Consider the following 23,562-nt stretch of genomic DNA (forward strand, 5'->3'; position numbering starts at 1 on the left):
TTCCACCAGGTAGAATGAACGCTAAACGCATTAGAATCGCACGTGTGCTTACTTCACCGAGTATCGCACACATCATGGTTGAAATCTGCTGCGTTAAATTCACATTGTTCCTTATGTCTGTAATCTGATCCATCTCTAAATAGGTTCTAGTCAATTCATCCCCTTCTACCGTGTTAGAAAGGACCCTCTCATTTTGCAGATGGAAAAGCTGAAGCCTGGCGATTAAAAGGCGTTTCCCGAGCTCGCAGTTCTAGGCTGGCCAGAGCCAGGGCCCGGACCACGTGCTCACCGCCCTCCATGCGTGTCACTGCCTTCCTGAACTAAGGTGATAACTCTCTGGGGTACGAGCTGCACACACGCAAACACAGAACAAGAATCTTGGTGAAAATAACGTGCAGAATTCTAAACAGTCAATCCCCAGTTTGAAGGGACAAGATGACGACATTTGGCTGCCTGAGGTTACTTGATCCTATCTTGAGCCAGTCCTACCCTACTTTGCTAATGTTCACCAACACTGTGTCCAGGACGGGTGGCTTTCTGCCTTTCTCGGGGACCACAGCACTACACGTGCACACTTACACGCACACACACATACACACGCACACACGCACAGAGGCATGCTTCTGCTTCCAGGCTTCCAGACCGCCCAAGTCCCTACAGACCCCTCAGTCCCATGTCCTCCGATATGGTGTCCTCCACCCCTCCCTTTTTGGCCGCTGGCCCAACTTCCTGACCATCCCCCCAGTCAGCCCGAGATCTCACCACATTGAAGCCGAGCGAGACCCAGGACAGGCGAGTGTGGGGTCACCTGGTGGGTCTGCCCTTGGTCCCCTGGCCCTGGGGGGCTCCTTATTCAAGAGCGCCTCTTTGGGCAGAAGCTGAGCTGCAGTCTGCACAGGGGCCTGCCTGCCAGGTTGGCCCTTGATTGGCATCTGGAAACCTGGCCTTTGAAACTCTCCCGGAGAGAAGAGGTCGTGCTCGTGGGCTGGCCTAGACTGTTTGTACAAATGATGTGATTTACGGCAAACACCTGCCTCCTTCTGAGGGCCGGCATTCTAACGGGCAGGCGGTGCCCAAATGAGTAGCCCCAGTAGCAACCCTGAGCTCCGAGTCTCCAGTGGACACTCCCGGCTCCCCGGCAGAGACAGCGCACACACAGCTGCGTTTTCAGGCTGGGGAGGGTGTGCTCCGTGTGGCCTCCGCAGGCGGGAGAGAGTGTAGGGAATCTGCTCCTGGGTCCCTCCAGCCTCCTCCTGTGTCTTCTGCCCTTGCAGAGCCAGCTGCCTAGCTTGATCACATCACTGCAATAGATCTGAGCCGCGGCACCACTCTGTACTGAGTCCTGAGAATCCTGGTGGGCCACTGAGCCTGCGGGTGGTCTTGGGGACCTGGGAGCACCCACTTCCACTGTTTTCTGGACCCTCAGGAGGCCGTGAGGCTGCAGATGGAGAAGACATGGCCTTTGGCCTTCGTGAGCGCGTCGGTCCACTTACCGGGTCGTCATTTATTTGACTGTGTATTAGTGGCCAGGCACGACCTGAGTGTGTACCGGGGTCCACACAGAGGATTCCACAGTGAGCGAGCTGGGCACGTCCCTGCGTGTGCAGCGCTTCATGGAGAGGCGGGAGGACAGGGCACTGATGGAGACGAGGATGAACGCTGTGTGGGAGGAGGGACGCAGGGCGTGGAGGGAACCATGGCACGTGGTGGCGCTCCCAGCCCAGGGGGGCAGAGTCTGGTGGACTACTGCCTGGTGAGGGGACGGGTGATGTCTCGGTAACGGTGGGCACCAAGGACCGCACCCTTACCTTCCTTCTGGAGGGAGAGGTTACGTGATTTTACATTGGGCTGCGCTGAGGTGGGTGATGGCCCGCGGCCCAGAGCGTGGACAGGGGGTGGCGGCCAGGCACCACCACAGGCTGGGCCCCGGCTGGCCAGGTGGCGGGCGCACCACTGGGCTCCTAGTGGCGCACGAGGCGGCGGCCCTGGGGCTCCGGGGGGCAGGGGGGCGCCGAGCGCAGGGTGACGGGCCTCGCGCGTCAAAGCCCCGGGGCTGGGCTCCCCTGTTCGCGGCTGCTCAGCCTGCTGAGGGGCCTGCCCTCCACTCCCGTGGCCTCACACGCCCCTGCCCTTGGGTACCAGGAGGACCGCTCCGGTGAGGGGGTCGGGGCGGGGTGGGGGAGGAATTCCAGCGGGGCCAGGAGGGAAGCGTCTGGTGCTGTGTTCGCGGTGCAGGACCGGCCGAGGCAGGCACTGGGCTCCCCGTCTTCCAACCGCCTGAGCACACAGGGCTCCACCTAGCCTGCATCAGCCCAGGTTACAAGGGCCAGGGCGCGGCCCCCGGGTAACGGCCAGAAAGGTACACAGAAGCCAGCTCAGCCCCTCCCTCCTGGAGAGAAGGGGGACTTGCCCTTGTTCACGTGCTGTGCGCACACCCGTCTCGTGGCTGGTGTGGGCGCAGAACCCACTGCCCAGGCTCCCAGGCCTCCACCTGACCACACGTGCCCACCACACGCGCAGACCCGCATGTGGGTGGGAGCACACCCTTTCTGTCTTCTTTCCGCTGGTTCTTGTTTTGTTTCCTGCCTGGGTCTCTAGGAGCTGCTCTCACAGCCCTACAACGGGGCGTCCAGCTCTCTTTTGCGGCACCGACTTCTCTAATAACGGCATCTCTTATTAATGGCCTCGTGGTCATGCTAGTGAAAAGACGCATCATTGCTTTAACCAAGATGGTGACATTACAGAGCGCTAGACAGCTGGCCGCAGGCCACGAGCTGTTCCTGGACAGAACAGATTAGACAGTCACAAACCGGGGGAGGGGAAACCGTCGGCCTCCAGGCAGTTATCCCACTTCTGTCTGAGACCATGTGCAAACCTCTCAGTAACGTCAGAGAACAGCTTTTGCCACAAGGTAAACACAGAATTCTAAACAAAGAGCAAAAAAAAAAAAAGCTCCAAAGCTAACATGAGCCGGAGGAGTTAGTCAGTATCCCCTGAGGTCGAGCACTTGTATTTGGATGACCCCTGATGACCCCTAGGCGGACACCCAGAAGAAACTCCTGCACCAGCACATCCACAGACCTTTCGAGAATGTTCATGAAGCATCGTTCACAACAGCAAAACGCAAACGTCCATTAGAGGTGTGGTGAAGTTCCATGAGGGAGCCCCAGACAGGGGTGAGGGGACACACAGGTCACAGGACGGGCGAGTCTAAGCACAGTGATATTAAGTGCACAGTGTGTCCAAAAGACACGGACAGCGTGACACCTCTTACGAGGACTTAAAACACAGTGACAATTGTACCTCCTAGAAACATACGCGTCTGCCACAAAGCTCTGCACAGGGCAGTTGCCCCGGGGTCCAGAAGGCAGCTACCTCCTGGAGGAGGGGCAGGTGACGGTACGGGGTCATAGGGTTAGAAGTCAGTGTAGCCAAGAAACAAGATGAGCACGTGGGCCATTGCCAGACCAGTGGCAGGAATGAGCCAGCGTCAGGATGAATGCAATTCTGTGCACCAAGAAGCCACGAGGAAGAAAGCCCTGTGATGAGGGGCTGCGAGGGGCAGGCAGGGATGCGAATCACCACGCACCCAGCAGTGGCCCTTCAGGCAGCATGGCCACCACGCTCCGTGCACGGGCTTGTCACCTGCCATCAGACGAGCATGTGCCTGACCTCAGCCCCGAGCCCCCCTCATCCCGCTTGGGGCTGGAGCCCAGGCTGACGCCGCCGCCCTGACAGGGCCCCTCAGTGTCTGGGTCTGGGGGCTCCACCACCCGTCCCTCCTCCCAAGATGGAAAGGCAGCGCTCGTCCCCCACACCCCCCCACCCACCAGCACGAACGGCCTCGAGAGCTGCTGTTCACACTTGGGTGAGCCTTCTACGAGGACCAAAAACACCTTGCCTTTTATTCCTCTGCTTAAACATAAAACAACACACACAAATTAAAAAGACAATTTCATTAGGTTATGATGGAAAATATTACGGATATTTTTTTAACGAAGGTTCCCCTTCCACGTGTGCACAATGCTCGTTAACTGTGGACGTGTTCTGAGCAAGCAGCTCGTCCCTGAACCTCAAAACGGCAGCAGCCGTCATTTCTGGCCGCCTGGCCTCGGCACAGCGTGAGTAATCTGAGACCAGGCTCAGAGGAGAGGGGGCTCATCGGTATTCAGCGCCTGCTCCGCCGAGAGCTGTAAATCTGAGCCGCTGACAGTTAGTCTCACACATCTTGGGCTTCCAGGCCCCGAGCTAGGCAGGCGAGGTCCCTGGAGACCCAGCCCCACCCCCAGGACCCAGTGGGGACCAGGCGTGCCGTGCGTGGAGGACACCAGCAAACAGCAGCTCTGTCCCCCTGCCCCCTGGTATGCGGTGACTCAGAGTCCGGGAGGACACTCCAGTCAGCATAGGGCTGACCACAAGGCGGGGGCTTGGTCCAGCCAAGCAGAAGGCATTTTAATCAAAAAGAGGAAGACTTCTTTACAAAGGGGGTGGGAGGAGACAAGGGCTGGACAACCACATGCAAAAAAAGCGTGCTTCCACCAAAACTGTGCACCGAATGCAAAAATGAACTAAAAATGGATGATGAGTGTAAATGCAAGACATGAAGCCACACAATTCCAGAGGGAAACATGGGAGAGAAGATTTGTGACTTTGAATCAGGCAAAGTTTTCTTAGGTCCAATACCATACAACCTATTTCTTTTTAAGTTGATAAGTTAGATTTTATCAAAATTTAAGAACTTATCTTCAAAAGATACTCTTAAGAGAACAAAAAGATAAAAGAGAAAATACTTTTGCACCAACAAAGGTGTATCTCTGGAATGTATAAAGGAGTCTTAAAACTCAATAATAAGAAAGCAAAAATCAAATTTAAAAAATGGGCAAACGATTTCAACAGACGCTTTACCGAAGAAGATACACGGATGGAAAATCAACACATAAAAAGATGCCCAACGTCATTAGTCATTAGATAAATGCAAATTAAAACTAAAATAACATCTATGCCCTTATTAGAATGGACCTCCTCCCCCAAGAAAGACTGAGCATATCAAGTGTTGGAAAAGATGCGGACAGCAGTCTCCCCACATACTTCGCTGGTGGGAATGCAACACGTACAGCCACCTTGGACAACAGTTTCTTATAAAACTGAGCACACATTTAGCAATCCTAGGTATTTACCTGAGAAATGAACACCTGTATTTACACAAAAACTTGTGCATGAATGTTTGTAACAGTTTGATTCACAGTTGCCCTAAACAGGAAACAAGCAGATAGATGTGGACAAGTGTGGCACATCCATGCGACAGAAATGACTCAGCATAAAAAGGAATGAACTACAAAAACATAGGGGAATCCTCCATGCATGTTCCTAAGTGAACAAAGCCAGGCCCCAAAGCTACATGTTGAATGCACATATCATATTTTCCACTTATAAGACCTGTAAATGGCAAAAATGGAAGGGAACATAGCCCATTGTTGCCAAGGGTGGAGTTGGGGATGGATGGGGTGACTGTGGCAGGAAGCAGAGGGAGCTGGGGCGATGGTGCTGTATCGTGTATCGTGACTCTGTGCCCATCTGTGTCAAGACCCAGAGACTACACAGTACAAACAGGAACTGTGCTGTGTAAATTTTTAAGAAATCACTCTGTGAAGGAAACTCCAATGGAATCCAAGATATAACAAACAAACCTAAATGGCCACAAATGGACAATGTACTAGAGGAAAAGAACCAGACTACATCATTCCGGAAAACAATATTTTGTCTGGAGACTATAAGGCTAAAGATAAAAGGGACTGCACTCAAATGTCTCCTCGCTGGTAAACTTGTTCCTCACAGGGGATATGGGTTAGCAATTCTGAAATGTCTTTGTGTGGATACTAGGGTGGGGCAAATACGTAACACAGTTTATATGGAGAGAGCCACATCTCCAAAGAAAGTAGTTACAGATAAGGAAAGGGGGGGCAGGAATGAGTCTTGAATGGTTGGCCTCGAATTCCAAGTGTCAGTATGAACTGGTGGTTTTATAATAGACCCACAGATGATAGATGGATAGATAGATAGATGATAGATGACAGATAGATGACAGATAAATGATAGATGATAAATGATAGATGATATATACATAGATGATAGATAAATAGATGACAGATGACAGATAAATAATAGATGATAGATAATAGCTATATAAATACATAGATACATAGTAGATAGATAGATGATAGATAGATGACAGACGATAGATGATAGATAGAAGCAGAAATAAATAAAGAGGGGGGGTATGCATGCATTAGCACACAGATGTCTGTTTCCAAGCTCTGCCCCTGAGACAGCCTAGAAATACTATCACCCCAGGAGTAGCAAACACACCCAGCCCAGAGATGTTGGTTCCTAAACACCATTCTCCAACAGAAGGAACCAGAGCTCCTTGGAGAAGTGGTTGCTTTCAGGCTTGGGGCAGGGAAAATACAGATGAGCTTGAGCATCCTGAGGGGACAGAAAGTAAGAAAGGGCTCAAGACACAGAAGGGAACTCAAAGGACAGAGGCATCAACCTGCTGGAAAGCTCAGTGGCTTAAGTTGGAACAATCTGAGCAAGAAAATAAGTAAAGATGGTGTTGGATTATAACCCATAGAATAAATTAAATACCCATGAGCCCATACTGCTATAAATAATTGGATAAAGAAAGAAATGAGAGAAGGGGGACAGGTCTTCTCCAGAGAAAAATTCTAACAAAATAGAAGGAACGTAGGGATAGAAAAACCACGAGAACAGGCAGTAATCACTGTGGCAGGAAAGACCCACTCATGTCCACTAAAGTTATTGGGCAAAAGTTTGAAGAGGCTCAGGGTACTTGCTTAGTCTCAAAGTGTCTCTCCCCATCTATTTATAGTTACAAATGATACCTTTTCAGTGGAGAACCTGGCAGAACCTTGATCAAGGTTCACATCAGAGGGATACAGTGTATGGACGTCATGCCGCCCTGATCAAACACACTCAGAAGGGGTCACCTGGGCTCAGTCTCGCCCAGAATGCATAACCTCAGTCCAATCATTCAGACACATCAGACAAATCAAACTGGAGGACAATCCACGAAATAACCCACTAGCTCCTATTAGGGTGCCAAGGTCAAGGATGACGAGGAAAAGCTAAGAAAACTGTCGCCCACTGGGAGGGACCAGGAGAACGATTCAACAGAGTATGGGGTCCTGGAGCAGAAACACTTGTCTGAACTGAGTGGGTGGACCAGCTAGGCTTGGAAAGTGCGCTGTGATTACATGAGATGTGAACAACGGGGAAGCTGGGTGAAGGGTGTACAGGAACTTTATACTATAATATTTTTGCAACTTTTCTTTAAATCTGTAACTATTTTATTTTATTTTATTATTTTATTTTATTATTTTAAGATTTTTTTTGATGTGGACCATTTTAAAATTTATTTATTTATCCATTTTTGGCTGTGTTGGGTCTTCGTTTCTGTGCGAGGGCTTTCTCTAGTTGTGGCAAGCGGGGGCCACTCTTCATCGCGGTGTGCGGGCCTCTCACTATCGCGGCCTCTCTTGTTGCGGAGCACAGGCTCCAGACGCGCAGGCTCAGTAGTTGTGGCTCACGGGCTTAGTTGCTCCGCGGCGTGTGGGATCTTCCCAGACCAGGGCTCGAACCCGTGTCCCCTGCATTGGCAGGCGGATTCTCAACCACTGCGCCACCAGGGAAGCCCTGTAACTATTTTATAATAAAAGGTTTTAAAAAAGCTGATGGGGTCTTCCTGGAGGTCCAGTGGTTAAGACTTCACCTTCCATTGCAGGGGGTGCGGGCTCGACCCCTGCTCGGGGAGCTAAGATCCCACATGCCTCTCGGCCAAAAAACCAAAACATAAAACAGAAGCGATATTGTAACAAATTCAATAAAGACTTTAAAAATGGTCCACATCAAAAAAAAAATCTTAAAAAAAAAAAGCTGATGGGAGAAAGGAGATGCTTGCTTAGGAAGCTGTTAACGTCTCGTGCTGCACGCACTGCACCAGATGCACGTCTGGCCCCAAGGCTGCTGTGCAGTGTCCCGAGCCAAGAGGTGCAGCACAGCTCTGTCCCCGAATTGTGACGCCCACTGCCCCCCACCCAGGCTACCCCAACGTGAGCACCTGGAAGTTGGTCTGAGCCACCTCTGGGTCTCCAGACCCACAAAATGGCTCTGTCCAAGGGGGACCCCATCAATGTCCAGGTCCTGGAGGTCTCCTGGCCCCCAGGTAGCCCATGCCCGCCCGGTGCCCCCTGCCTCTGGACCTGTTCTCACGCTCTCAGCCATCCTTATCTGGCTCTGGCTCCTCCACAGGTGAGACATGCTCACGGCTCTGCGGCACGGAGCAGCCTTCCAAGCCCTGGCAGGTCCCCCGTGCTGGGCACATGGCAAGGCAGACCCCAGAGCCAGGCTGGCTCAGCAGGGGGAAGGCTGCGGGGATGATCCCGATGGGGCAGAGGCGACCCCGCCTCCCGTGCGGCCCCTCCGGGCAGCGCGTCGTGATACAGGTGTTGCCGTGGCCATGTGCGTTGTTCATTGTCCTTCACCGGCTACAGGTGACCTTTGAGGTCAGGCCGTGACAGTGGACCGTCCTCGCCAAGCAATCGGAAACGCAGTGCTGGTGCGTATGGTACTTTCCTCCACACGATACGGCGCAGCCCAAGGACCTCAGCGCGAGTTCTAAGAGGAGACCCTGAACTCCAGGGACCCCAAGCTCCGGGGACCAGGCATGTTCGGATTTGAGGGCCCACGTGTGGACCGGGCCGGGGACCAGGCTCCACTCCAGAACCAGCCTCCAGAGTGATCTTTCTAGCCTGAGGCTGTGCCCTGAACCCCTGGGGACGCGGGAGCAGATACTGCCGTGCCTGGGCCCTGCACCAGGCTAACCGCATGCGGTTTCCGGAGATGAGCCCCTTTAGAGGAACACGTGCCCAGACGTGCCGCGTGAAAGAGCAAAGTGTCCCGCGGCCCCTCTGAGTGAGCGGGTGGTGGTCTCACTCTGGCCTCTGCCTCTGCATCTGCTCTGCCTCACTCCCTTCTCTGCCCAGTGGCGTGTCTCCTGGGGCCCCTGCAGCCCCACTGTTAGAGGCTCAGGTGGCTCTGTGATGGGGAGGGGTGGGGGACACGGCGCCCCACATCACACCCTGCAGACTCGGATACAGAACTGCATCCCCACCACAGCCTCACCACGTCCCACAGAAACACGCTTGCCGAGGAGATTCTGCCTGGAAAGGAAAGCTCGCTAGCGGAGCGTGATGCCCCGTCCAGATCCTCCGTCCCCGCCGTGGGGATGACCCACCCGGCCGCCCCAGGGGTGCCTCCGAGCCCTGGGGGCAGGGAGAGGAGGTGACGACCTGGGGACACAGGGAGGCCCACTGAGCTGGGAGTCAGGGTCAGCGGGAGGGATGGCTCCGCAAGAAAAAGTGGGACGCTCTCTCGTTTTGGAGTTTCTGGGAGCAGCAAGACGGGGGTGGGCGGGGAAGGCCAGCAGAAATGGGAGTGCAGGGCCAGGGCCCGAGTTGGCAGAAGTGGCTGGGCACCCTTGAGGAGTTCTTCTCTGCCAGGAGCTGAGAGAGGCTGCCCTTGTAGCTCAGAGATGTGCCCTGGGACCCACCATTGGGCACCTCTGGAGGCCTCGGCTGGCCTTGGCGGGGGGTGTCCTGGGTCTGGGCGGAGAAGACCTGTAATGGGTTCAGCACCTCAGACCAGGGAGAAGCCCACACCAGATGCCCCCAGGGAGCAGACTCCGGTCCAGAGGCCATAGAGGGAGGTGAGCCGCCCTCAACCTGCCCCCGCTCACCTGTATAGACACCAGGGCTCCTGCTGCAAGGCCAGCGTCCCAGCAAATTGAACCTACATCTCAAACGGGGCCAACCTCGCCGCAGAGGAGGTGGGATCCCACAGACCAGTAGGAGGTGTGCTGGCGCCCACAGGGCCCACAAAGGGCGGGAAGGAAGACGCCGTGTCCCAGGGATGACGGCTGAGCCTCACCTGCTGGCCACCTGGGCGTCGGGCCCCCTTCTCACGTCTGCAGAACCCCGGGGCTCTGTCATCCTCGCCGGGCACTGCCCCTCGAGCGTGCAGGCTGGAGCTCTGGACGGGGTGGCTCCGGCCTCGCCTGCAGCCTGAGGGCCTCTGCGGTGCTGCACAGCCCGAGGTGTCCTCTGGCCCCTGTGTCTCCGACGAGGTCAGGCCCCTTCCCAGTCGGTCCATTGCTCGGGTCGCAGCTCCCACTACCAGGCTCCCCAGTCACCCCTTCGGTCAGTCCCTCGGCGCAGCTCAGGGCGGGAAGCTGCAGCCACAGTTCTGTTCCCGCGAGTGACAGCGTCATCAACGAGGCAGGGTGGCAGGATGTGTCGGTCAGTAAGTGCTGAGGACCCCAGCCAGTGAGTCGCAGCGTCTTCATAGCCCGTCCGTCCTGGAAGACGCGGGGCAACGGTCCTTGAGATGCTCCGTGAACCGTCCCCATTTCCCTGAACGAAGGTCACCACTGTGGCGGCAGCTTCATTGCGGCATTTTGCGGGGTGCCTGCGTTGTTTCTGGGAATCTTCCTTTGAGACACCTTTTGTCATCAAGGGAACAAAGGGGGGTGGGAGTTTGGGGCTCCTGCACAGAAGCAGCTCTTACACCTGTGCAGCAGGGGGCTCGCGCATCCCTGTAACTAGGATTGGGAGGCTGCGTCCCGAGGAAGGAGCCCAGGGTCCACAGCCAAGACAAGGTCTCTTCAGAGGAGCCCCAGTCAGAGAACTAGTTCTAATTCTGGCTCATCAAAATGGACAGTCCCCCGCAGAGGTGCTCAAAGACCCCCTTTCTCCCTCTTCCTCGACGGGAGGGGATATGCAGAGCCCAGATCCTCTTGAGTCTTCAGGAATGAGATGCGGCATCTCCCTCTGCCACTGGGGCACCTGCTGTTCTCTGGTCCAGCTGGAGGAAAGGGGTCTGGCTCCTCGGAGGGCTGGAAGAAAAGAGACGCAGGACAGAGGTCAGGGAGGCTGCAGGGCGAGAGGGAAGGGCTGGAGGGATGGGGCTATGAGGAAGGGTGGCCCTGCTCCCAAGGGGAGGCCCTCTGAGGGCGGGGGCCACAGACGGAGATGGGATGGTGAGGCCACGCCCTACTTGTCCTCTCATCTTGTTTGGGAAGGAAGCGGTGGTCAAACTTTCACATGCGGCCTCGGCCTGAAAGCCGCGGGCACGATGCCACAGCTCAGCACGACTGTGACGTCGTGAATGAGCCCAGCTTGTCGGGGAAAGTGGGCATCTCTGGCTGAATCTCCAGTGTCACCCAAGCTTGTACTTGATACACGGAAAAGGCAAAAAGACACGAAACCATCAGCACTGCTCCCTGCCGAGTTGCCCGGAGCAGAGAACAGGGAGTGGTTTTGTGTGCACATCTCTTCCCCGGGGAGGTCCCGTGGGAGGGGGTCCTTTGCGTTCCTTCCTTCTCAAGGAAGGCAAACGCCCCTTCCCCTCTGACGATGGCAGACCCCTCCCCTCTAGGACCTGGGGGACCCCTGGCTGTCCCCTTCCGGAAGCACCTCCTGCTTACAGAACAGCGGGGGCCGTGCTGGTCCTTATGATGCAGACAAAATACTCACCACGCCAGGGTGCCCAGGAGAGCTATGACCACAGAATGAAAGCTAAGGAGAAAAATAAGAACAAAAATAGAAACTAAAAAGGAAAGGGGAGGGTGGAGACATGGAAGGAAAGAAAGAGAAAGAAGAGTTTGTAGAGCTTTTGGCAAGAAATAACGTGATCACAGACAGCGACGTGGAGATGCCAGCTGGGGGTCAGGAGCAGATCCTGGCGCACTGCTGTCCAGTGGTTTAAGGGTTGCGCTGCCAGGGGCCTGAAGTGACGGCGCTGTCCCCTCCCCAGGGACCTTGCACCGTCCAGAGGCCAGGCTGCGGGTGACAGTCAGGAGGGAGGCTCTGCTGGTCACTTCGCCTCTGGGGGAGTGGCGGGGACCTGCCATCTGGACCCGTCACCAGGGCTGATGGTGAGGGCGCTAAGTGGCTATAATGATGACAGGAGTCTTACGGAAAGACGATCCAAGTGCCAGGCAAACACCACGCTCCGTGACAATATTTTGGTCTCAGTCCCATTATAAATGATAAAGTACAGCCAACTTGCTGAATACATTTCACACTTGGAGCCTCATTTTGGGTCGGGGGAGGTGTCCAGCCAATTGAGACACAAGAGAAAATCTGACGGTGGTACAACTGCTTGGAAAAGCAGAGCTCCTTCAGCTAGGTTAAAAGAATAAACACCCAATTTTTAAAATTCTAGTATTTAATACAAACAAATGCTCTCACTTTAAGATGCAAAAGGAAAGAGAGGTTCATTTTGGGGGAGAGACTGCACCGCTTCGAGGTTGCGCGTCCCGCCGGCCTCCCCAGGTGAGCCAGGTGTGTGTCGCCCACGGTCTGGCGCCCATGGGCAGGCACATACTTGCTCCCCAGCTGCCTCTCTGCTTTGCAGGTCGTGCCCTGCACAGTTCTAGGGGGCCTGTCACCAGCTCTGGATTTGCAAGTTACCACCAAGACCGCTCGGCAGATGGCAGTAAAGTGCCCAGGGAAGGGGCCGGGTTCATCTGGAGGAGGGGTGGGCAGGGCAGGGGGAGGACCAGCTGCAGAGGCTGCCGTGGGGAGGGGTCCCCGTGCCCCGCGAGCACAGACCCTCTGCTGGCTCTTCCCAGGCAGGGCTGAGGACGTGTGGCCCATTGAGGGTGGCGGGTCCTGTCCAGACCCCAGCCTCCCGTTCTCTCCGGCAGGGACAAGCCAGGGAGGCTCAGAGGGGAGGCGGCCTTTGGTGAGATCCACCCCACAGGCAAGACCGGTCACAAGACGCGAACAAGCAGTCTGCCTGCTAGAAGCCATTGAAACAACCTAAATCACAGACCAAAAGAGCCCAACTGTCCTAGAACGAAGCAGCACACCCTGCAGGCTTCTCTCTGAGCGTGCTCTGCGCACCCTGACTTGGGAGTTGCAGAGCCAGCCGTCGGGAGAAGAGCTGGACAGTCCTCCCCGACTCCAAGCCACACGGCCCCCAACCAGCTGCACCCCAGCACCTGCCGTTTCCAAACTGGGGAGCCACAGTCAAGGAATCACACTAAAGGGACAGCCGGTGGCCGGTCTGCAGGCACCCCGACGGCAAGGGAAACTGAGGCCATGAGAGGCACGGCCCTCGGGGTGGCACGGCTGGGTTGTCACAGATGGGGTGTTCCCAGACCCTGGGCTCCGCCTCCTTGTCCCGAGCAGACACGTCCCTGAAGCCTCTTTCTGTCCAAAAATACCCCAACCTCAGACCTAGCGCTACATGGCATCCTGAGTTATCTGTTCTTCCCTCTTTGTGTGAGCTCCGGCAACAAAGCAAGCCCCCAGATTCGTATTTGTCTTACCTTTTCCTCCAGTTCCTTTATTTGTCTCTTCTGAGCTTCTATTCTTTCTTCTAATTCTTTAATTCTCTGCAATGTTAAAAGAAGGAAAATCCTCAATAATCAGAATATTTGGGAAACCAAGTGGGCAAAAGCCTTTCAGGATTTTCGCACAGGTACTTGGTGGACCAGTCGTCACAGAGCAGCTGCCACGCTGGCCACGGCGAGGGGGCCAGCGGCCTCGGGCTGCCCTCCCCGCCGACTTTGAGGGCCTCGGCTTCGGGAGGACAGCCAGTGTGCCTGCCTCAGGTTCCGTTACGGACACAGCCTCCCTCCGTCTGCTCTTTGCAACAGCAAGAGAGAGGAGGACAGCTTTCCCCTCGGCCACGCTCCCTGTGCCGGGAATGACACCCTCCCACCTCCTACATCTCCAGATCATAAACCATGATGCTCGAAGCCCAAGGAAATGGTAAGGGCCCAATTCACAGTCCTTCCCAAACGCCGTTCCAGCAGTGAGAGGAGCAGCCAGAAGGGTCACAAAGCCAGTCACGGGGAGGACTTTCCTGGCAAGGCTGACCTCACGTTTGGAAACGCTGGTCTTCACTTTGGTGCACACTGCCAGGCAGATGGACATGTGTGTGCCCACGCCGGACCTGGATGCCTGGCCTGGACCCTGGAAGCAGCTGAGCTCTGATCACAGCCCGTCTGATGGGAGTGAGGGGCTGCAGGTGGCAGTCCTCACACTGACCACCCTGAATCTGGCAGCGAGGGTCCTGGTAGCTGACCAATCCTCTGCTCAGACATTAGCCCTCTGACATTCACAGTAAACCTGGATTCACTAGTGTATCTGAACATGGAACACAGCCACAAAGGCCACACCAGCACACACAGGGGAGCGGAGGCATGTCTTACACACCAAGCCTGTCTAGTCTGCCAGGATCCCTCACTCCCAGTTAGAAATGAACTGGCCAGACTGGCCTGAGGGCCCCAAGTGCCTGTAGGCCAAGAGAAGGTCCCCAAGTCCCTAACCCATGAGCCTCTGCTCCCCAGATGACACCTTCACTGGGATCTTGCCACTGAGGGAGGAACCACAGAAGAGACCCAGAGTTGGGGGGACCCAGGAGGGGGGCTGTGTCACCCAGAGGCCTGGGCAGGACGGCCCAGGAGGCTGGTCTGGAGGGACAGGCAGTCCGGCAGGAGGGCCCCCCATGGGCACGGCCACTGGAGAGCATGGCCATCGGGGGGCACGGCCAGTGGAAGGCCCTGGCCTTGGGGGCATGATCATTGGAGGACAGGGATATGGGGGTGTGGCCACGAGAGGGCATGACCTTTGGGGGCGTGGCCACTGGAGGACATGATCTTTGGGGGCGTGGCCACGGGAGGGTACTGTTATTGGAGGTGTGGCCACGGGAGGGTACTGTCATTGGAGGTGTGGCCATCAGGGGGCCAGGCCTGGGAAGCCCCGCTCCGCCCGGAGGTCGCGCGCCCGCGGCGCCCCTGCCGCGCACCTGCTGCGCCAGCTGCAGCAGCTCCATGCGCTCCCGCAGGATCTGGGCGTCCCGCTCGCGCAGCTCGCTCATGACCTGGCGCTTCCACTGCTCCACCGCCACCCTGAGCTTCTCGCGCTCCTCCTCCGACAGCGTGTCCGCCACTTTGGCCCCGGCTTCCTGCTGCAGGACGTCGTACAGCATGGCTTCCAGCTCCAGGATGTGCTGGGGGCGGGAGGGGGCACGTCAGTCCTCGCCGCCTCCCCCGGGGCCGGCCTGGGGGACTGGGGCACCCCGCCCTGGGGTCACGACGCCTCCAGGCCAGCCCACAGAGGGGACTGCTTCCGCCTGGGCCGGTTAAATGATGTTCTGGAGGGTGGAAACAGTCCGGGAGTAATTATTTCAAGAGCATCCCTTCCACGTGATGTTTAACGTGCAGTGAAACATTAGGGACATCGAGGTCAGCAGAATTTGAGGCCAGAGTCGGATGAGGGCCAGAGGGGCAGTGGGCCGGGCGGGTGTCCCTTGAGGAAAGAACAACAAAGGCTTCTTCCTTTGCTCACAACCTTCGCCAAACCCTGGGCTTCTGAGTCGCTAAGAAGGAAGAAGGGCGGTGCTCACAGGGTTTGTCTGCAGTAGTGCAGAGGCGCCAGGCCGTCAGCTCTGCGGTCCCCAGTGCTCCCTGTGGGGTGACTCGTGTCCCCAAAGAAACATCAAGTCCTAACCCCCAGAACCTGTGAAATGTGGATCACTTGGAAATAGGCAGATGTCACCCAGTGCAGTTGAGGTCAGATTGGATTAGGGGGCCTCAATCCACTGACTCACGGCCTTGGAAGAAGAGGGGAACTTGGAGACAGTCATGGAAGATGCGGGGAAGCCATGTGACGACAGCGCAGAGTTTGGGGTGACTCAGCCACAAGCCCGGGAACGCCTGGGCCCCCAGGAGCTGGAAGAGGCAGGAGGGCCTCCCCTGGAGCTTCAGACGGACGTGGCCCCGCCAGCACCTTGGTGTCAGGCTTCTGGCCTCCAGACTGTGAGACATACACCTGCCCCACCTCTCCTCCCCTTCTCTCTCCCTGTCTGTCTGTCTGTCTGCCTCCCTCCCTGCTGCCTGCACATGAGGCCCCACGTGTCCAGCCTCTGCCGGCCTCCCAGCCCCTCACCTCCTCTGTCCCAAGTGATAACCCTAAGGACGCCCACGCCCGTGGGTGCCTGTGTGTACCTGCGCCGGCTCAGGGCTTCGCCTCCATGAGCCCTTCAGTGCCGCCCCTTCCAGGAAGCAGGTGCCCTTGTTAGGCCTGGCTCACGGGTGAGGACACTGAGGCAGGCTGATGAGACCGCCGGGCTGGACGACCTGCACACGGCCCTGCTGCTGGGGAGCGGGCTTCAGACTGCAGGGGGGCTCCAGCCCAGGGCCCTCGCGTTGCCCCGCCAGGGCTCCGACGTGGAGAGCTGGCCACGCTGCTGGTCCCCAGACACACATGCTGAATCATCCCTTTGCTGCCACCCAGCCGCCAAAACACAGACCTTGTTATAAATTCCTAGTGACTCAGCACTTTGATCTGGAGCACTTTTAAAGCTGGTTCCTCAGGAAATTTCATAGCTACAATCTTTGAAAAAGCCAAATTCTTCCCATCTTCCATCAAAAATGTAACCTCTTCAGAAATGAACGTTTCTTCTTCTTCAGGCAAAATGACTATGGAAAGCCCTTTTGGCTGAGTAGACATTTTAGGAAATGGGGGGGGGGAAACCTTTGTTCCTCGCTTACATGTTATTGTTCTTGACAGCCACAAAATAAACTGTCCCCAGCTGTCACTGCCAGTTCACACACCCATCAGCTGCCACTTCCTAGAGCCAAAGACCTTAGTGTGTTTAAGATACGCTCCAGCTTTAAAATAAAGGCAGCTGAGCGTGGGGCTTAGAATTAACATCACCATGGCTTCACCCCAAGACTGGCAGGAGATGGAGATGTTCTGACCTTCCCTACGTGCATGACCTTGAGCGACGGGCCACCCGCACGCCGGCTCTGTGTGCACAGCCTCGCCCCAGCGCTCGCCCTTGTCTGTGAATGGCCAGGCCTCTGCTCCCAGCTGCCCTAGACGGCCCTCAGCCAGGCAGGGACCACCCTTCCCCTTCGAAACCCAGCTGTGGCTCCTGTGCTCACAGAGCAGGGAGGGTGTGAGACCCAGCAGGTTCCCACAGGCCTGTGTACCCCCCCAGGGCATCCCAAGGTGGTAGGTGCCTCCCTCCTGCACAGGGCTTTGTGAATGGCAGATAAAATGGCTAATTATCCAGCAGGAAGTGCAGGCCTAACCGTGGAGTCAAGAAAACCAGGGAGGGAGAGCAAAACGTGCAGCCTTCTTGCCAGAATTGGAGGAAGGGGGCCCCCAAACAGTATCACGCAGGGAGCGGCCCTGACAGTCATCAGACTGGGAGCGGACCCAGCATCACCGGGGGCCCTGACAGCATCCCTCGGCGCTGTGTGCAGGAGCCCCCACCCACAGTCCCAGGGCGACGTTTTCTGTGGCGTGCGGGTGCGTGTGTGTTTGTGCGTCTGTGTGTCATAAAGCCGTCTCACTGATGTCATCTCCAGGACCCATCTTTTCGGCACCGATGTCGGGGTTAACCGCACACGGGGACATCCCTTCAGGTTTCTTGGGGGGAAATGACTTCCCACGGGGCAGGCACGCACAAAGGGCACGTGCGCACCGGTTGGTGCAGATGGACAGAAGCAGGGGTCCCGGGCGGGATGATGGACTGACAGACATTCAGCTGTGTTCATCTCATTTGTAAATGCATTGTTTCAATGAATTCTATTTTCTCAGCTCATTTCAAATGCCCACTTGACTTCTGCTCGTGTGCCTGCACTCCTGGGGTCAAGGGCTGCTGACGGAGCAGTAAGGCGTCCTTGGAACTCGCCGGGCGAGGGGTGTCCGGCAGGAGAAATGCAAAGAGTGACCCCACGCTGGTCACACTGGGCGCAGGATTTTCCCAGGCAGGTCCGAGGCCACGTGACCCCCGAGACACCGTGCTGGCCGTGGGAACAACCTTCCCCGTTTCTACGCCGAATCCGCCGCCCCTGGGGGTTCCGGCGGCCGCGCTTCTCTTACCTTGTGAGCCTGGTCCAAGGACTGCTTCCTGAAGTCCAGCTCCTCGTCCAGGTAGCCCTTCTGCTTACTGAACAGCTCCTGAAACGCAAGAGGACCCGCGTCTGGGCCTCGCGCAGCCGACCCGGTGCGCGGGCCCGCGTGGCCGGATGCACACCGACCTTCTCGCTCTCCAGGTCCACCATCTTCCGCTGCAGGGCCGACTCCGTCTCTTCGATCTGCTGGAGCCACTGGACACAACGGAGGGTACTCAGGCGTCAAAGTCCACCTCCCCGAGCCCCGGGGAGACAGCCTGGGGGGCCTGGCCCTCCCTGCCCTTCCCACTCTTCCTCCAGGAGGGGAGGGCTCAGCCCTCGTGGCAGTCAGGCTGGGCTGGCACCATGGGCTCCGTGTGCCCGGCGTGCGGGCCAGGCCCGGGTCCCCCCCCGCAGCCCCGCCTCGTGTCCAGGGAGTCTGCCCCCCCAGCCCCGGGAGAGGAGGGATGTTAGGTGGCCCGTTCTCCCGAGGTGCTGGCCCCTGAGCTCCTATTTGCTGGACACCCCTCCCCGCCCTGCTGGGGGCCGCTGGGAGGGGGCGCTGCCGGCAGGCCTACCAAGCGGGTTCTGGCTCCGGGGGTGGGACCGGGAGCAGGCTGGCGGCCCTTGGGAGCAGAGAGGCTGGAGGGTGGGGAGCCCGGGTGGGCTGGGCGACCCCCGGAGGAGGGTCCCGGCCGGTGAGACAGATGCTGCCGGTTTACAGACCCACCATACCTCCCGGCCTCTGGGGGGAGGCGGAGGCAGAGTGGCCTTGGGGAGAGGTCTGGCTGAATCTGTCGCTTGCAAACATGCGTGGCGGTGCCGGCTGACCTGTGCGTGTGCCAGACCTCCCGAGGCAAACAGGATGCGTGGACCCCAACCCCACCTCCCGGTAGCCCTCCTCCCAGGGCGAGCGTCTTCCCTGCGCTGAGCCAGAAAGGGAGGCTTCGGGAAGCCCGGCCCTGTCCCGACAGCGCCCACAGTCACTGTTACCTTTTCGGCCAAGGTCAGGACTGTCCTGGCTTGTATGACGACCACTTGCTCCTCATTGGTCAGATTCTGCACCCAAAAGCAGAATTCACGTATGGTCAGGGGAAGTGCCTCCTGGGGTGGCCGGGCTGAGTGACGGGCGCTCGGTGGCGCTGATGGGACGGGCGCAGGGGAGCTGGGGTCACAGCTAAATGTCGCTTTCACTAAAGGCCCTCCCGGGAGTCTGTGATCCTCTTTCCTCTTGGTCCTGCCAGCTCTGGGGTGACTCCCCGCCTTGCCCCCTCTGGTCCTCTCACTGCTGGTGGCCACGTCTAGGGTAACCAGCGAGGCAGAGCGGGGCAGTGGCGGCAGGACGAGCAGAGCCAGCCTTCCCGGCTCTCTGCTGCGTTCTTATTTAAAGCCAGCTCTCTGCACAGGCGGCCTGAATTATTAAAGCGCCACTTAGGAATGTGAAGCGAAGATCAAACATTCATGGCTATGAAATGGTTCCCATCCCTGCCGTTTTGCCTGTTTTCTGCATGTTTTATTCGTGCCTCGTCCCAAAGGGCCCGCCTGGGTGGTCCTTCTGGGCAGGGTGACTCTGGCTTTGGGGCCGGTGGGCATCCTCAGAGGATGTGCCACCTGCGTCAGCACCAGGGTGGGGGCAGCTGGGCTGTCCCCACTGCTGGGCCCACCGGTGGGACAGCCAACAGGGGTCACGGGGAGCAGAGACAGGCAGGGAGGAGCCCCCTGGGGTCACTGAGCTGGGGGCGGCCCCCCACCCCAGAACTTCCCTGATTCGGGGCCACCCGCTCCAAAAGCCCTCCTGCCTTTCTCCCCCCGCAGCGTGAGCTCCCCAGGGGCAGGGGTCTCTCACCACCCCCTACCCCGGCAGCAGTAGGCACAGGTGGGGGTCGGCGGCCGGGTGCTGGGACACAGAGGCAGGCGCCGTCCTCAGGCACGCTGCGCCCTGACTCGGTGTGGTGCCGGGGCCAGGCGCCCCTCATCCCTCTGGCTTCTGGGGACACGAGCCAGGCTGTCCCCTCCCTCCTCCCAAGGCGGGGCTGGGCCTGATGGGAGGGATGGGAGTGTGGGGGGCTGAGGGGGGCCTTTGGGGTAACTGAGGGAAGCTACCTGGATGTGGTCAGACCAGGCTGAAGGGCCCGCGATGTCCCACTTGGTGGGCAGCCTGGCTGGGCCCCTCCTACTCCCTCCTGGAGGTGACCATGGCCTTGGCAACGTGTGTCTCCTCCACCCTCGCAGCCCTCCCTGGGTGACCTGTCCCCCCCTGCAGCCCAGGTGCAGCAGCAGTGAGCGGACGGCCCACCAGGGAGGACAGGGGTCCATTCTGCCCCCCGCCGGCCCCTCTGCTCCACTCCAAGGACCCTGACTCCTGAGGAAGCCGAGGTCCGGGGCCCAGGTGCCCCGTGGCCAGCTGGGAGGCTGCAGCCTTCTGGGAAGCAGCTGGAGACAGTGGCCGCAGCCTCAGCGTGCCCTGGCTGAGAACGGGATAGGGCCAGGCTATCCCTGTCACCTGCCTGAAGTGTGTCCATGTGCACACGACAGACCTAAGGGTCGCCCCCATGGTCCTTCAGAAACTGCCAAGGGTCTCTAGAGGTCACCTGCACGTAAAACCGGCAGTGTGTCCTCTGCCCCGTCTCTGAGGCCGTGGGGCGGCTCCAGGGCCGTCACGTGCACTGGTGCTCTGGGGCGGGTAGCTACAGGGCTGGGAGGGGCCCCGAACAGAACTAGGCAGACCTGGGCTCGTCCTAGCTGGCCAGAACCGCAGCTCTGTGACCTGGGTGGGTGCCCTCTGGGGCTTCAGTCTCTCCAGCTGTGAACTGAAAGGTTCCCAAGAGCCCATGATGGGGGCTGATACTCAGGCTGAACCCCGGAGCACATCGTGACAATGGCCATCCCTGCTGTGGACCAGCACCTCCGCTACCTGCAGCCGACGTGGAGCAAGGGGTCTGACCAGTGGCAGGGTCGGGGGTGGGCAATACAGCCAGGAGAGCCTCCCCGCTGGGAGCTGCTTCCCCCCCGCTCCCCGTCCTCACTGCTTCCCAAGTAAAGAGCAGGCGGGGAGAGGAGGGATTCCTGTCAACACAGGGCCCTGAACACCTCGAAGCTGCTGGGAAGAAGTGGCCCCAAGGATGTGCGTGAGCGCCTGGGTTTTGGTATGCGTGTGAGAAGTGTGTGTGTGTGTGTGTGTGTGTGTGTGTGTTTGCGTGTGCTTTTTTCCTCCATCTACTACATGGAGTGCACCAATTTGACTTAGTGCCTTGATCTTCCTTGAGAGCAGTCACCAGGATGTGGAACCCAAGGTGCCTTAGGACCAGCTGTAGACTGTATACCTGTTAGGATACCCTGTGGCGGAAACGTTCTGGGGTGTGGATTGGGGCCCTCTTCCAGCAGAGCTGATCCCCCCCCGCCCCGCACTGAGCAGGGGCTCAACAAGCACAGGATGCTGGATGGAGGGTGAATGGAGAATGGATGGAAGGTGGATGGACAGAGGATGGAGGACGGAGGATGGGTGGATGGAGGGTTCAGCAATTAGTATTCAGCAGTTAGTATTCTTTTGAGGAGTTTGCTGCAGAAATTGGAACTCTGCCCTAAGTGAGATTCGGGGATTATTTATATAGGCTCTGCCCCTCCTCCCAAACTAAGTAAGCGGGAAGCCCTGAGTTTGAGGTGTCTAAGGCACTCTGAGGACCCACAGCCCCCATCCCCACCAAGGATATGGAAGAGCTTAGAGACTGAGAGGGGTTCCAGAAACTGAGAACACGGGGCCAGAAGCACCTCTGCTGGAAGAATCAAGGGTGAGAGCAGAGGCCCCGAACTCCCGTGTGGGAACAGTGTCAGAAAGAACGAAATTTCTCCTAAATGCCAGAGGGCCCGTCCCAGGCAGCTCCGGCAGTGGGAGGGTGTGGGCTGCGGTAGGGCCACAGCGGGACTCACAGGGGCCCCTGGACCGTGCAGGGCGGTCGGCACGGGGAGGCATGCACAAGTCAGGAGAGCGACCTACACTTACGGCGTTGTCCCCCAGGAGGTCCAGCTTCTTCATCAGCTCCGAGACCAGGATGTCCTAGAGGCAGGAGGACAGGCTGCTGGGAGGGAGTGCGGGCCAGGCGGCCGCGGGGGCGAGGGGTGTGCGGGCGGGGGGCGTGCGGGCGGGGGGTGTGCGGGCGGGGGCGGGGCGTTACCATCACGCCTTCGGCCTCGCAGTACGCCTGCAGGGGGCTCTTCCCGCCCACGAAGTGGGTGTGGTGGAAGTTGATGGCCGGCGACTTCCTCTCCCTCTCCTAGACAGAGAGCGGAAGTCTGGGCACGGTGTCCCCTCCCTCCTGGAGGGCAGTGCTGGGCCGCCCGGGGACACGGTGAAGACACCAAGTCCACCCAACACGGTCAGCGCGGTCCTTGTGAAAACGAAGCCCCGGCTGCCGCAGCAGAGGCCAAACCCTCCTCCTAAGCAGGGGACGGCCCTGTGTGGGCACTGACGGGGGCAGGGACCTCCCAGCCACCCACGGGCAGGCCCTTGGGAGCGGCCCCCGCCTGCTGAGGGGCCGGGCAGTCCCACCCCCGGGGCCGACGAGCTGATATGAGTCCCAGGGGACCGGGAGCAGTGTCCCCCACGGGCCTGGCCTCAGTGACCCTGAGGACAGAGGACAGTGGCTGGAGGTGCCGCCACCGTCCTCATCCAGGACCACACGCAGGAGCCCTGGGGCCACGGGGCGACACACACGGAGTGGCCACACAGCCCTCCTGCCCCCCGGGAGGCGGGCGGGAGGACTGAGGGGCAGCTCCCTCTGGACTCATGGGGGCCCACTCCCCACGCTGCAGGTGTGCGTGGACGCCAGGAAACCAGACAGGCGGAAATGCCGGTGCAGAGACGCACCAAGCGAAGCTGGTGCGTCGTAGGAGAGGGTGGTAGGAGAGGGTGGTCACGCCCGCCAGCCAGGGTCACGAGGGACCGGGGGCGAGGGAGGCCCCAGAGCTGTGTGCGGACAATTTGTTCCGTTTTGCATCTGTTTCCTCTGAGTGACAGGGCTGGGCTCGCAGCCCTCGACGGCACCAGCTCGGGGTGACAGCTCTCTGACCCCACCCCGGCCCCGCACCTCTAGCTCCAGGATCCGGAACTCCAGCAGCTCGTTTTGGTCCTTCGCGTCCTGGACCTCATGCTTTAACCGAGCCTCTTCTGTCTCCATTTGTTTAATCTGTAAAATAAAAGACGGGTGAGGCCCTGGAGTCTCACCTGAGGCCAGCTCTCGGCTTCCCTGACGGCTGCTGGCGTCACGGGGACAGCCGCCTGGCCCAGGTCCTCGGCCCAGAGCCCTCACTCCAGCCTCAGTCCGCGGGGGGCCGCCCTGGTGAGACTAGGTGTGTCCCCTCCTGGGCTAAACCGGCAGCGGGTGGGCGGGGGACGCAGGGCCGGGTGCACTGGGCGGGGGGCCGTCTGAGCAGAGATGAGGAAGAGAAGGGCCGCCGCGGGCAGAGGCGTAAGCTGTCGCCAAGCTGCCCGCGCCTCACCACGGCCAGGACAGCGCCCCTTGGAGCCCAGGCTGGCCCAGGGCCTCAGGAACACTGCTGTCCGATGGCGG

General features: G+C 58.5%; 1 protein-coding gene across 4 annotated transcripts in view; it reads right to left on the reverse strand.

Moving 5' to 3' along the window:
• Nucleotides 1-23,562, reverse strand: part of JAKMIP3 (Janus kinase and microtubule interacting protein 3) — a 101,442-nt gene that overhangs the window by 3,244 nt on the left and 74,636 nt on the right. For 2 of the 4 annotated variants that reach the window (XM_036827706.1, XM_036827704.1), the window contains exons 14-23: nucleotides 23,080-23,178; nucleotides 22,168-22,266; nucleotides 21,990-22,049; nucleotides 18,989-19,054; nucleotides 18,143-18,211; nucleotides 17,985-18,062; nucleotides 14,896-15,099; nucleotides 13,412-13,477; nucleotides 11,610-11,682; nucleotides 10,885-10,969 (exon numbers count right to left, since the gene is read on the reverse strand). In XM_036827706.1, coding sequence (XP_036683601.1) covers nucleotides 11,632-11,682; nucleotides 13,412-13,477; nucleotides 14,896-15,099; nucleotides 17,985-18,062; nucleotides 18,143-18,211; nucleotides 18,989-19,054; nucleotides 21,990-22,049; nucleotides 22,168-22,266; nucleotides 23,080-23,178 — 792 coding nt within the window. In that variant the 3' untranslated portion in view covers nucleotides 10,885-10,969; nucleotides 11,610-11,631. Of the gene's footprint in view, nucleotides 1-10,005; nucleotides 10,970-11,609; nucleotides 11,683-13,411; nucleotides 13,478-14,895; nucleotides 15,100-17,984; nucleotides 18,063-18,142; nucleotides 18,212-18,988; nucleotides 19,055-21,989; nucleotides 22,050-22,167; nucleotides 22,267-23,079; nucleotides 23,179-23,562 lie in introns of those variants that run through there. The other 2 variants (XM_036827707.1, XM_036827705.1) reach the window with 2 other exon arrangements.

Source organism: Balaenoptera musculus, chromosome 16 (assembly GCF_009873245.2).
Source record: "Balaenoptera musculus isolate JJ_BM4_2016_0621 chromosome 16, mBalMus1.pri.v3, whole genome shotgun sequence".
Taxonomy (NCBI): domain Eukaryota; kingdom Metazoa; phylum Chordata; class Mammalia; order Artiodactyla; family Balaenopteridae; genus Balaenoptera; species Balaenoptera musculus.